The sequence below is a fragment of the Pyrus communis genome, chromosome 7 (genome assembly GCF_963583255.1).
Source record: "Pyrus communis chromosome 7, drPyrComm1.1, whole genome shotgun sequence".
Taxonomy (NCBI): Eukaryota; Viridiplantae; Streptophyta; class Magnoliopsida; order Rosales; family Rosaceae; genus Pyrus; species Pyrus communis.
In genome coordinates this window covers 1152196-1166285 of record NC_084809.1, presented here as the reverse complement: position 1 = coordinate 1166285, position 14090 = coordinate 1152196, and the positions used below count along the sequence as shown (strand labels likewise).

General features: G+C 35.8%; 2 protein-coding genes and 1 pseudogene across 2 annotated transcripts; all 3 read right to left on the bottom strand.

Moving 5' to 3' along the window:
* Positions 1–306: 306 nt before the first annotated feature.
* Positions 307–3290, bottom strand: LOC137739068 (proteasome subunit beta type-7-B). The gene is made up of 9 exons (XM_068478550.1): positions 3133–3290; positions 2203–2374; positions 1972–2113; positions 1783–1879; positions 1614–1683; positions 1411–1515; positions 1151–1249; positions 972–1059; positions 307–677 (listed from the first exon to the last, which is right to left on the bottom strand). Exons 2-9 carry the CDS (start codon positions 2341–2343, stop codon positions 601–603), a joined length of 819 nt encoding a protein of 272 aa, XP_068334651.1. The 5' UTR covers positions 2344–2374; positions 3133–3290; the 3' UTR covers positions 307–600.
* Positions 3291–5815: 2525 nt separating this feature from the next.
* Positions 5816–8408, bottom strand: LOC137738860 (cytochrome P450 724B1-like; annotated as a pseudogene).
* A 1259-nt stretch (positions 8409–9667) lies between these two features.
* On the bottom strand, positions 9668–12501 carry LOC137738846 (cytochrome P450 724B1-like). Its single transcript, XM_068478320.1, has 9 exons — positions 12278–12501; positions 11752–12076; positions 11481–11633; positions 11038–11289; positions 10605–10691; positions 10422–10500; positions 10212–10318; positions 9879–10003; positions 9668–9791 (listed from the first exon to the last, which is right to left on the bottom strand). The coding sequence occupies exons 1-9, from the start codon at positions 12499–12501 to the stop codon at positions 9668–9670; spliced, it is 1476 nt and encodes a 491-aa protein (XP_068334421.1).
* Between the last annotated feature and the right edge of the window lie 1589 nt (positions 12502–14090).

Below are 14090 nucleotides of genomic sequence, written 5' to 3'. Positions count from 1 at the left end.
CATGCAAGAAATTATCGTACCTAATATCTAACTCTGGCAAATGATATATTACTAGGTTATTAACAAGTAACTCGATAACCACATAACTCGTTAGCGAATTTTTCACTAATAACTCAATAAAAAATCCAACTCATCGATGGTTTAATATAAAATTTGTTATTTTCGTGTCGTTTCATATCGAGTTAAAAGAGACATTATGAGTCCTAACTATATGACCAGTGCTACCCTCCCATACCGGCTTTTTGATCAGTTCGGATTATCCAGAAGCGTGGTAGGGTCGTAAAAAGAGCTAAAAATGTAGAACAATTAAGATCCAAACGAAAAGAATGCTCGCATTCTTATCGTCAAAGATTCAGCCAAAAGCACGTTATCTAATAATTTGCAAAATACGGAAAGTTATAACATCTGTTAAAGACCGACCTAAAAGTCTGGATAACGCTAATAATTCTAAAAAAGTTCACAAAGTGATTGCGACGGATTTCGAGATCAATCCCAATGGATGGAGAAAAACATAACAAGTTGGGATGAAGTAGCTGAGGTTTTACACTGGAAACTGAATTACGACATGAACGATCACATGATCCTTGTGAAGTGGTGGTTTCACTCTTCCATTGCATCGCCTCCTTCAATCACCTCCGCCTTCTTAGTCAACGGAGTGATCTTTGTGAAGAGAACCTCTGCAACAAAAGAAAACACAACTGATTCAGAAAACGTCTCACTCACTTCATATGCAGTTTTGACTAAACCTAGTTATCCGGACATGTGTGCGCGGGGCGCTCACATCACATAACAGCTGTAAACCAGAACTTTCACAATGCACTGCTTATGGAGAGGCACAAAATTTCTCATATATGACAGGAAAGATGAATGATGCTTAAGTTTATGATGTGCAAGACAAGAATGGCGTAAAGGTGAGCGACAATTTGTCGTTGAATGATTAGAAAGCCAAGTGAAAGAAGTGTGTTGTTTACCAGTCTTCTTGGTAAACTTATAGCCTTCTGCACTGACATAGGTACGAGGGGTGGGCACCAAGTGGTTCCTCAAGTATTCCTTGTGTCCCTGAGCCAACAAAAATGCACAAAATAAAACGAAATTAATACCCTCTTCTTTTCCCATTGAAAACTGTAAATAACGATGAGAAACAACAAACCTTAGTTATTACACAAACATCAACATTGCTTCCACTTCCCAAGTCATTGAAAATTCCAGAGCATATTGCTTCAGTTACAAGCTTTATGCCTTCATCCCTCTGCATCAAAGTAAAAACATTAATCAGAAATTCAAATGGGGATGTCACCGACTCACTACTAATCGCATAATAGAATACTAATGAAGGTAGTCAAGTATCTGTATCCACGGATAGTACCATTCAATGAAGATAAATTTTCAATTCGTATGATGCTAACTTACAGTCATGCCTTCTTTGTACTTGGACTCAAACATGGCCATTGCGGCAAGAGAACCAGAACCCATTGTAGCAAATGGCAGTGTGTCGGTTGATCCATGGGGATATATCTGCAATTTGAAGCATTGGAGTTGGCATCATATTATTGTGCAATCCCAAAAAGAGAACCATTGTCACATCTAAAAATCTAAATCAAGAAATAACTTACAGTATGCAGATGGGGTCCAGTGACATCAACACCCCCGAGCACCAAAGCAGCTGACACATGACCTTGGTAACTGGATAATAAAGATGGGAGTTAAAATCAAACTGTGCTTAAATTTAAGGAATATAAGTTAGTCCTGCAATTTCTAAACTGAGAAGTGATAACACTGTACTTGAAAAGGTGTTTCTTGAGCAAGGTCAAGGCTGTCACAACCCGAGATTCACGACCAGTATGGTAGCGATGCAGTTGCAGCTGTGAGCTCACCATATCTAGAGATGCACATTCAACAGAGCACAAAAATGAGCTGCTACAACACAGACAGCCACAAGCATTACCAATGTAAACAACAATCCTGACTTACCTGTTACAGCCTCTGTATCAGCAGCAGTTCCAGCTCCGCAGCAATAGATATTAGGTGCCATATAATGGATCTTTTCACAGTTCTTATCACACACAATGGGTCCTTCAGTTGCCCTTGTATCAGCTCCAAGAATGACACCATCCTGAAGAATGAATTAGAAAGGAATCATAAAAAATTTGACCTATATTTGAGTGGCAAAATTTCTAATTAAACAGTGGAAAGCAGTTGTACCTTAAAAATCAAACCAACAATGGTGGTCCCTGTCTTCCTATAAGATGGCTGCTGAACTCCCTTCTTTGCAAGCATGTCATTTCTTCGACAAAGATCAAAACTGAACCCACCCTTGGGAACATCTGCCGCTACCTGAGACATCTTTTGTTTTCTTTTTTAGTTTCAATCAAACCTGCAAAATCAATATCGCATCAAAATTCACTCTAAAACCACCCAACAATTTTGGTTTCTATAATTCTCCTTAACATGTATTTACCCATATAATTTAGTAAAGAACTGTTCTTCCAAACCCCAAAGCCAGTCACAAACTATATCATGGAAAAAAGTATATACATAGAACGCATTACCAGAACTTAGAATTTAACACACGACAATAAGGCAAAAAAAAACGATTCTAATTCCAGAAAAGCTCTTGCATTAACTACATAACGATGTGATCCAAAGAGAGAAAAAAGGGTACACAAACCGTCTAATACAATGTTATGATTCTAGATGAACCCATTTTGTGAACTATTGAGAACCAAATCTATGTAGTACATGGACCAGCACCATAAGATAATGACCAACAAACAACTCATAAAATCACAAAAAGCCCATAATTTTCAGAATCAAATCCTACCCAAATCCAGAATCAAACCCAAAAAAAGCCTTTACGATTCACAAACTAATCAAATCATAATACTTTCTCTCGCGGATTTAATCAAACAGGTTGCAGGCAACATCACAAACACAATCCCTAAACTTTTTCAACAAACCTCCCCTTCAAGCATCACACCCACATCAAAACATACCTCACAGAATCAGATCTTCTTCGTTCGATTAAATAACACCCGAATTTTTAAAAAAGCTCTAATCTTCTACGATATATAGAAAAACAAAAGGGCAACAATTTACCAAAAGTAAAAAACCCAAATTTGAAATTTTGCTTACTTGTATGCGCTCGGGTGCTGAATGCTTGATCTGCAAAGAAGCAATTCGATTTGGGGAAGAAAATTGGGTGTTCGAATCCGAAGGGTTTATGTGGAAGAAGAACCGGGACTGTGAATTGGCACAAAACGAGAGAGAAAGTGAGGTGGGGGTAGACTTGAATGAGAAGAAACCGACATGTCGTTAGCCAGTCCTTGATGCATAATTATGGAACCGGATCCCCTCCAGATCCAAAGGAATTGAGCTCAATAATCAAATGATCCGAAATGTTGAAATTTAATCAAACAGCTACAACTATTATAACTTTTAGAGAGTCTCTCTATTTGTAGCCTTTTGATCAAATTTCAATAGTTCGGATCATTTGATGAGTAAAAAGAAGATCCGGTTCCTATAATTACCGACATGTACTAAAAATACATCTCGGTATAATAAATGTAATAATATAATTGGTTGGAAATTATAATATTTCAACCAATTGTGTGCCTATCCATTCCAGTTGGAATTCTTTCTTTTGCAGTTTATATTAGTTTAAAAAGGCATTTGTATTGTAATTTCGATTGATGAACGATGAAATTATGAAAATAACATATATAACGCCCATGAAAACCTTTCATGCTCTTTGCTTCAATTTACCATTAAGGGAGTGGAACTCAGATATCTTTTCTACGTTGGAAAGAAAAATACCACTAAATTAAGATCTAACGTAAAATATTTACTGGCTATGCATAGACATTATACTTTGGTCAATATACATAGACGTTGTAACAACAAACTATTATCTTCATGTTCTTCAAATATATTTTTTGTGCAAAATCTTTTATAATTCATATTTAAAAACTTGAAATCAACAATATAAAATCTAAATTTGAAGATATTTGAATTTACTAGTAATTACTCAAATAAAGTAACATATGAAGAAAAAACCCAAAGGAAAAATAAAATAAAAAAGCAATAAATAATAAATAAATTGAAATAGAGAAAGATTAGTACCACGCTACCGATCCTCACCTAGTTGTACCTCTAGCGTCATAGTGTTCTTCTCCTTGAATATTCAGTAACTTCATAACGATCCTTTAGATATATTTTTCATTAAGGGAAGAGAATTCGGATGTCATTTCCACATTGGAAAGAAAATACCACTAAACTAAGACCTATCGTACAATATTTACTGGCCATACATTGACATTATATTTTGGTCAATATACATAGTACTAAAGCAGTTACCATTGTCCTCCTTTAGTACTATGTTAAAATTGCGTGTCTAGTAATTTGATCTTTTACATCTTATTCTTTATTCTTTATTTGGAATTTTTTAAATTAAATTGTTTTATTTTATAATCCTAATTTGGAAGGGGTATTTTGAGAATAGTGATTTGGTGTGCTTCCTTATATATATATATATATATATATATATATATATATATATATATATATATATATATATATATATATAGATGAAAAAATTAGGCAAAATGTGTAAGCACTTGTGTAATGTATATTATATTTGTATCCAAAGGAAAAAAGAAACTTTAATTCTTATTGAATATCAAATGAAATTACATAATTATATCCTTCAAAAGAAAATGATCATTTTATACCATATGATCATTTTCTTCTCAAAGTCAATGAAACCCTAATGGATTTGATAAGTTGCAGCAACTGGTTCAATCTCTAAGAGCAGCTCCAGCGTGTGCTAGAGCCCGAGGGACAGGCGAGTGAACAGGGCCAGAGAGCACTAGCAATCAAGTTCAGCGTGTGCTGGCAAGGGAGCCCGAGTAGGCTCGAGCAAGAGGCCGGTGGAGAGTTGCCAGCCTAAGAGCCCGGAGTGGGTTTGATGGAAGGCTGACGTCGCCCTGACATCAGCCACGTTTTTTCTTCTATTTTGCCTCGACGTCCGTTGGATCTCAACCTACAAACTTGCCGGAGTTTGCTTCGAGGACGTAATAAAAAACTAGGCAAAGTTTCAAAGAAATTGCAGGGGGTTAAACCTTAAGCAACATTAAGACATAATGAAACAAGATTTGCATAGAGAACCTCACCTGGGTTCGAGTTTCAGATCTTGAAGCTCTCGGCTTCAATGGTGGTTACACCGTGATGGTCCGATGACGCATGCAACGGTATAGTAAGGATCCTTTAGTCCCAGAGATTAAGGTTTCATGGTTTTGGAGTTTGATTTGTTTAATTTTCGAAGAAGAAAGTGAGTGAGAGCTCTCAGAGAGAGAGAGAGAGAGAGAGAGAGAGAGAGAGAGAGAGAGGAACTTCAGAGAACAATGGAGAGAAGTGAGAAAGATGAGTGGAAAGAGAGGGAGTGACGTGAGGGAGTGGAGAGGTGCACGGGAAATTCCAAGCAATTGCAAAAAAAATATTTTTATTTTATTTACCTGTTACCAGGGCTATTCAAGTGTAGGGGTGGAGATGTTAAAGGCAATTACTGTTCTTTAGGTGGATTAAATAGTGGATAGTCTGGGGGGACCTTTCCCACGGTGGAACTGCTTTAACAGCAAACCTCTCCTGAATTGCACATAAGGGTAAGCAAGTGGGCATTCATCTGGTTTTGTTTTCCATCTGGTAATTCATGCAGTAGAGAAATTGAATCTCAAATATTAATTGGAATTAGTTAAAAATATAAGGATTGATTAGGAAATTATATTAACACAATTAATTAACCTGAGTAATTAATAAGTAATTACCTATAACTAAGGACAAGATGATGAAGGAAGAATGCAATCACTACTTTTGCAACTTCAGATCCCGGACAAAGCTTTACTCCACCACCAAACGCTATAATCTTTTTGTTCATTTCTTTATAATTGTCCTGCATATTATGTGCATGCCATATACATTATATAAGTTCATTATATATCAGAAGAATCTATACACAAAACATACAGTCCATCTCCAAGGATCAAACTCTGTTGCATTCTCATGAAGATCGGGGATCCAAATGCGCCCCAGTGAAGATTGGAAGAACCTTCCATCCTGATGGTATGACGAATTCTGCGCCACAATCTGTTAATTAATACAACACGTTAATTATGATGTTATATGGGATTAATGAAGCAATAAGAAGCCTAAATAACCTTCAAATTTGATGTCTACGAGAGCTTTCCTGTGCACAAATTTGACTACATTCCCACATCTCATAGCTTCATATATAACCTGCATATCATAAACCCTTGATTTGTTCACATGTACACATTTAATTAAGTAATTAATCATAACCAGCTGACGGCAGAATATATCATCACTTGAAAAAAATATATATGATGTATTTACATGGTTGGTAAAATTCATTTTCTTGTAATCTTCCCAAGTTAAGAACTCTCCATCCCTTTTGTTTTCCCTTATCGTTTGGTGTTCTTCCTGCAGAGATTTCGGACAAGAAATGTTAAGGCGCATGGCTAAGAAAGGTATATATGCAAGCAAGTAGAGAGGTAGAGAGGTAGAGAATTAGAGATAGGATTACAGTTACCTTTAATTTGTGGAAAGCAAGTGGATCATGGCCAAGAAAGTAGACAATCAACGACATAAGAGTAGCGGTAGTCTCGTAGCCTCCTAGCATGATATCCAATACAATGCTCACTATTTCTTCGTCTGATAGGTTTTGTTTCGACAGGATAACGTCTAAGAACTCTTCTTCTTCTCTTTCTCTAAGCAGCCCTCCATTGCTACTGATGTTCCCTTTTCTTCTCTCTTCCATGATCCCTCTAACAGTGGAAGAAAGCCTTGCTCTAGCCTGAATAGAAGAGTTGCATGATATGAAGATCGGAGAGCCATCCACCTTCAATTAACTAACTAGAGTACACAGCATGAGATGTTTATGTTGTCAATTTCCAAATCTAAACCCTCGATCATTTTTGTTTTCTTTTGAATTCATGATTTAAATTCACAGTATGACAAAATAAGTGTGCAACGTAAATTTTGACAAAAGAACTTCCCATATATGTACACACAAAATATTTAATATGTATATATGTGTACACACACACACACACACACACACACACACACATTTTGTAATTACCTTGACAGCCTTGGCATAAACGGTACCAGGAATATTAAATGGGAGAGAAACAAAGCCTGTCATGAAGGTTTCAAAGTCTTCTAAAATCCTTGAGGCTAAAGGCTCTTCTGGTTTAACACTTATTAAGGTTCTTCACCATAAGACGGAGCGAAAACTGTTTGTCGAAACACAAAAGGCAGGCAGGCAGGCAGGCAGGCAGAGATATCAAACTTGAAATGTATATTATCTAAAGAGGGAATGAGAGCGTGTTGCAAGGAAAAATCACCAATAGCCATGGACTTTTGGTGGCACAAGATGAGGCGGCTAATTACAAGTATTATCAATGCCTAATAATCAACATACACCGGTACATGATTATCAGTGAGACACCTCATCGTGTGCCACTGATGTCAGTGACAATTAATAATGTTTTCTTGTGGTTACTCGCACATACAGCTTTAGCTTGTTCGAAGAAGGAGACTTGTTTGCAGCCATTCCATGACCCCATCATTGAGATTGACAGCTTCTGAACCAAGTCAAGGAAATCGGGGGACGACATGGACACAGAGATGAAGCTGACAGCAATAACTTTCTATGAAGGTTGCCAGAGACGGTGAGTAACGAATGTTTTCCAACGATGCCGTGAATGGACTTGGGGTAGCTGGCTTGGAATAGCTTGTCCTTGTTCTGAAGAACGAACATGTTGAGCTCAAGGTCACAGGAAACTATGGTTGGTGAACCAAATAGATGCGATTTGAAAACCTTCCCATATCTGCTAAAATATCCAAGATGGTGGATCATATGATCAGTGAAACTACATATATATAGGCAACTGACAAAGTTCATCGTTTGTATTAACCAAACGCATTAGTAGTACATAAATGAACGAAAGGAACTTATAGCAATGCCCTTGAACTTATGACATTCTAATTTGTTCTAGAGCGTGCCAATTTTCCCCCAAATGCCAAATTTATCACGTTTTCTGTTAGTTTTCCTCATTTGAATCGAAAAGGACAACCCTCGACTTGATGGGAAATTGATATATATAAAGGTAACGTACAAATTGGCACGCTTTAACAGATTAGAAAGCCTCATAACCAAATTGAAAGTTCACGAGGCAAATCGAAATAGTCAACTATTATATTCAGGGGGCATCGCTAAAACTTTTCCTAATTGATGATCACCTAGAGCAATGTTGTTGCAAGAAGGTTCCGACAGAGTTCGAAGAATGAGGCTTAAGGAAGCCAAGTGTCTCCCCAAGCAAGGGCCATCCCATGCTTCCAAGAGGTAAGTTTTTAGCTGGATTTTCATGTGCTGCAAAGATTTTGAGAAGAATATAAGAAACTGGCGGTAATCCTATTCCTAGCAAGAGAGAAAGTAATGAAATTGGGGATAGCAAAACCATATTGTTTGACTTGTGAGTCCACCCTCCTTCACAGACACACACATATATACAGCAGTACCTTCATTTCACTCAGGCCCTGTGTCTTATAATTTAAAACCATATTAATTAGTGCCCAAATCCAATAGTATCTGTTTTCCAGATCTTTATTTAACTATGTTTCTGAAAATGAAGTGGGAATTAAAACAGGGTAATCTGTGTTGTACTTTTATATTTAATTTCAAATCCAAATATTATCTGTCTCTACTATTTTCTTTGAAACCTACTGATCAATATGAACTATATATAAATATTAGAAGAGAGCTTTGGCTATCAAATAAAGACAATTAGTTATGAACTTTAGGAAAATAGATACATATAAATATATATATATATATAGAGAGAGAGAGAGAGAGAGAGAGAGAGAGAGAGAGAGAGAGGGAGAGAGAGAGAGAGAGTACGCTGGCACATAGTAAGTCCATCTTAAAATCTTCATAAACTCGAAAGTATTTGCCCCGAATGTGTCTTTGCTCCCAGTGCCAAGAGAAGGGCTTGAAAAATAAAAAAGTGTGCGCGAGCGTGCCACTAATCGATGATGCCGACAGACATAGTAATTGAGTGTAAGTGCTATTCACAATACATCCAAAAAAACTCTAGCCATGGCAGCCATGATCCATCTGTTACAAGCAATCCAAAGAGGGACTTCTCTTTACTTTCATGCACTTCAAGAGTTTTATTTATATGATTCTGATTTCATATATTATTAATTTTATTACATAACATTATTATTAGTTATGATATTGTAAGACTGCGTATGATATACATTTCTCCCCCATCTAGCAAATTATGTGAGGAGCTTTGTTGGCTTGGGGTCGTCCTTACGAAATCGTAAGACTACATAATTAGTTGATATCATTTATGAGGCATAGTGATTGACTCGATAACATAACGGGGTGATTATTGATTGCCTAGGAATTAAGAACTAATATGTCATAAACAGATAGAACACCAGAGTATAATTACAAGTAAAATGCAAAAGAAAAATAAACTACATTCCAATTCAATATCGTAAGAAAATACATAAAAAGATATTTCACAACCTAATTCAACTCGATCAGTCACAGCCTTTTTTGGCCTTCACATTTTCTACAGAATTATATCGATTTGTTTTCTTTTTCTTGTTGATCTGAAGCAGCTGGTTCAATTTCTAATAGCAAACCTCTCCGAAATTGCACGTAAGGGTAAGCAAGTGGGCAATCATCTGATTTTGTTTTCCATCTGGTTCATGCAGTAAAAATTGAATATCAAATATTAATTAAATGGAAGTTGGAATTATATAATTAAGTTGGAATAAGATTTAATTACCTATAACTAAGGATAAGATGATGAAGGAAGAATGAAATGACTACTTTAGCGAGTTCAGCCCCCGGACATAGCCTTGATCCACCACCAAATACTGTCACCTTTTTGCTCATTTCTTTAAAATTATCCTGCATATAAGTCATGAAATACATCCTAAGTATTGTGAAGATTTTCGGATCTAGACTTAGCAAAGTTTGCTAGAGTAGCGTGTTTTTTCTTAGAGCATCTCCAATGAGAAAATGCAAATTGAAGATGTAGAAACCATATTTGCATCCCATTTTACATTTTCAGTAGATGGAAATTTCATATTTACAAGCAGAATTAGAAGCTACATACAATCCATCTCCAAGGATCAAACTCTGTGGGATTCTCATGAAGATCTGGATCCATATGCGCCCCCGTAAAAATTGGAAGAACCTTCCATCCAGATGGTATCAGGAATTCTGCAGCAATTTTAATCAAAGCCGTCGATCATGTAAGTTACGAGAATTCATTACTAATGATGTCATGGGATTAATTAAGCAATAAAAATTAAGACTAATTAACCTTTAAATTTGACGTCTACAAGAGCTTTCCTGTGCACAAATTTGACTACATTCCCACACCTCATACCTTCATATATAACCTGCATAGATCATTTCATCAAATTTTATATGTGTCCATGTATACATTAGTTAATTAGCACATCTAAACTTTTAAAGATAATAAAAATAAGTTATAATTACATACATAGTCAGTAAAATCCATTTTCTTGTAATCTTCCCAATTTAACAATTCCCCATCCTTTTTGTTTTCCCTTATCGTTTGATGTTCTTCCTGCATAGATTTTTAACAAAAAAAGGAGCTATATGTTAGGCGTACAGTGATTTATGCATGTATACTAGCTAGCGAGAAAAAGAGAGAGGAAAACGGTCACTTGATGTTACCATTTTACTCAAATTATAGTACGTAAAATTTGTTTTTTATTAATAAATTTTAAAAATAAGACATACCAACTTTCTTTGTTTTTTTTTTGTCAAAAGACATATCAACTTTATTGTCAATGCCTATTATGACAAATAAAATAGAGCATTACGTGATTTGTGTTCTCCATACGTACCATACAAATTTCTGTGAAAACAAAAGGAGAGAATTATAGGAGGAGGGGCCGGCTATGGTTTACCTTTAATTTGTGAAAAGCAATTGGCGCATGGCCGAGAAAGTAGACAATCAATGACATAAGGGTCGCCGTTGTCTCGTAGCCTCCGAGCATTATATCCAACACAATGCTCACTATTTCTTCGTCCGTTAGACTCTGTTTCGACAGTATCACGTCTAAGAAGTCTTCTTCTCCTCCTCTGAGCTGCCCACTAGCTTTCCCTTTTCTTCTTTCTGTCATAATCTCTTTAACAGAGAAAGAAAGCCTTGCTCTAGCCTGAAGAAAAGAGATGATATTATTATATATAGATGATACGAAATGCTCATACCCCTCATTGTCAGATCGTGAATCTATATTGTTGATCATGCTTATTAATTCATTCTTGTCGGATTATGGTCTAAATTCATAGTCTGACAACGCAAGCCTGACAATATTATTACTCTAAATTGATACATATATAATATTACCTTCACAGCCCTGGCATAACCGGTTCCCGGAATGTTTAACGGCAAAGACACAAAGCCCGTCATGTAGGTTTCAAAGTCTTGTAATATTCTCGAGGCAAGTGGCTCATCCGGTTTAACGCTCAGAAGATGGTTCACCATAAGATGGAGTGTAAACTGTTAATTTGTCAAACCAGAAAATTTCGAAAACTATATAAGAAGAGTGTACTAGAAGAAGAAGAAGATCAAAGAAAAAGATTAGGGTTAATGAGAGAGTACTAGTCTATATACGTACCGCTTTAGTTTGTTTGTAGAAGAAGACTTGTTCGCAGCCATTCCACGATTCCATCATTGAGATAGACAGCTTCTGAACCCAATGGAGGAAATCCGGCGAGGACTTAGAGGTGGCAATGAAGCTGACACCAATGTTTCTAAGCTTTCTATGAAGCTCACCGGTGACGGTGAGCAAAGAATGCTTTCCAAGAATGCCATGGATGGGCTTGGGGTAGCTGGCTTGGAAAAGCTTCTCTTCGTTCTGGAGAATAAACGCGTTGAGCTCAAGGTCGCATGAAACTATGGTTGGTGAACCAAAGAGATTCGATTTAAAAACCTTCCCATATCTGCACATATATCCAAACCATATGCGTCAAATTAATTAAAGTAGTGAAATAATATTTAATGAATGAACTTTGTGATTAAATTAAGAAAAAATTGGCTAAATAGTCAGAAATTAAATCCTAATTGTTTCACTAATCGATAAGATATAGACGACATACTAAAAATTGAATATTTCATAATCCCTTAAATTAACAATGGATCACCTAGAGCAATGTTGTTGCAAGAAGCTTCCGAGTGTGTTAGAACAATGAGGTTTAAGGAAGCCCAGGGTCTCTCCAAACAAGGGCCATCCCAGGCTTCCAGGAGGCAAGTTTTTAGCAGGCTTTTGATGATCATGTAGTGCTACAAAGAATATTTGCACAAGAATATAAGCAAATATTGGTAGTCCTAGCAAGAGAGCAAATAAAATAGGGGCTAAGCCAACCATATTTTTTTTTTTTTTTTGTTCTCTATCTTTTCTAATCAAAAGTATTTGAATTGTGATTCCACTTCCCTTACATGCACACACATATATATAGCACTCCATTCCAAAAAGGCTTTTGTGAAACACAACTTTATATACAAATTAATGAATTCCGAATCCAATGTATCTATTTTTCAGATTCTGATTTAAACTATTTTCTGCAAGAGAACGTGGGAAAACAAGGAACTCTTTTCAAATTAAGCATGCATATGGCATTTTTTGGACCTTCTAATAGTTGGTAAACCATTTTTCTGCTATAGATTTGTTGAGACTAAGTAATGAGGAAGATCTTCCCCTTCACAGCTAATTTCATCACTCTTGTTCATGAGTAGGATTCTTTTCCCTCCAATTTTCCCTTTCCTTCAATTCCTTCTTATTTGAACGGCCACAATTAAATCACGTCAATATTTTGTGTTGACTTCTTTATAGAAAGAAAAAAAGGAAGGTGAGAGAGATGAAAGAAGAGGGGAGGAGATTTTGAAAGGAAAGAATCTTACTCCTTCATTCACACCAACAATAAACTGGAATTGGTAACACATCATTAATTTCTATATTTCAGTAAAATATATAAATGCCATGGATTTGGGCTTTTTGGATCTAAAATGCCAATGGATAAATCCATGCATTTGAAAATGGAACAACTTTAGACATAGTGACATTTAAATACAAAATCTATCTAAATACAAAATCTATCATGATTTCCACACACAAGAAGTCTAAAAAAATTATGTGCTATTCATCATTAAAGTCTCTTCTAAAGTATGAATTAACAAGGATAATAATTTTAACATGGCAAAGGGGCTCACCTAACCTCCTTAATTACAACAAATTAAAGCCCCACTAACTAATATATGATAAAAGTAGTTGGCTTTTCAATATCAAACTTTCCTCAACCTTGTAAATTAATATTCAACCCCTCCATCTCAATATTTTAGAATGGAGATAGCGACTCACTGCTAATCACGATATATATAAGTCTTAAGTTTACCACTTGCATGACTCAACAGATATTGAATTTTATCTCTATAGATTATAGTGTGCGATTAAGAGTAGAAAATTGTTATTAACACTCCAAAAATCTCATTTGGCACTTCAAACTTTCTATAATTAGAAAGAAAAATACACTTTTGAGAAATTTAGAATGAAATTTTTGGAGTGTTAATAACGGTTCCCTTAAAAGTATGACCATTCAATACAATTTTAATTTATCTGTCAAGTTTTCAATGTGGAGTTGCATTCTTCAACACTTCCTACACTATATATGCATGTGACCCTCTTTGTCTATGGAAACACTATTTGTAGTAGCACATAATGAAAGACTTGGAGGTAATAAAAAAATGGCTATAGGTTCCCTAAAGGAAAAACAATGAGAGACACTAAGTTGAAATTTTTATACCATTTTTGAAAGCTATATGTAGGCAACAAGGAGTTTCAAATCCTTGATTAAGTTGGGTTTGCTCTTAGGGTTTTGATGTGGATGTTTGGAGTAGAAACCCGACCAAAATGTTTGAGCAATCATTCCCATTTTTCTCACGGCCTAAAGAATCATACTC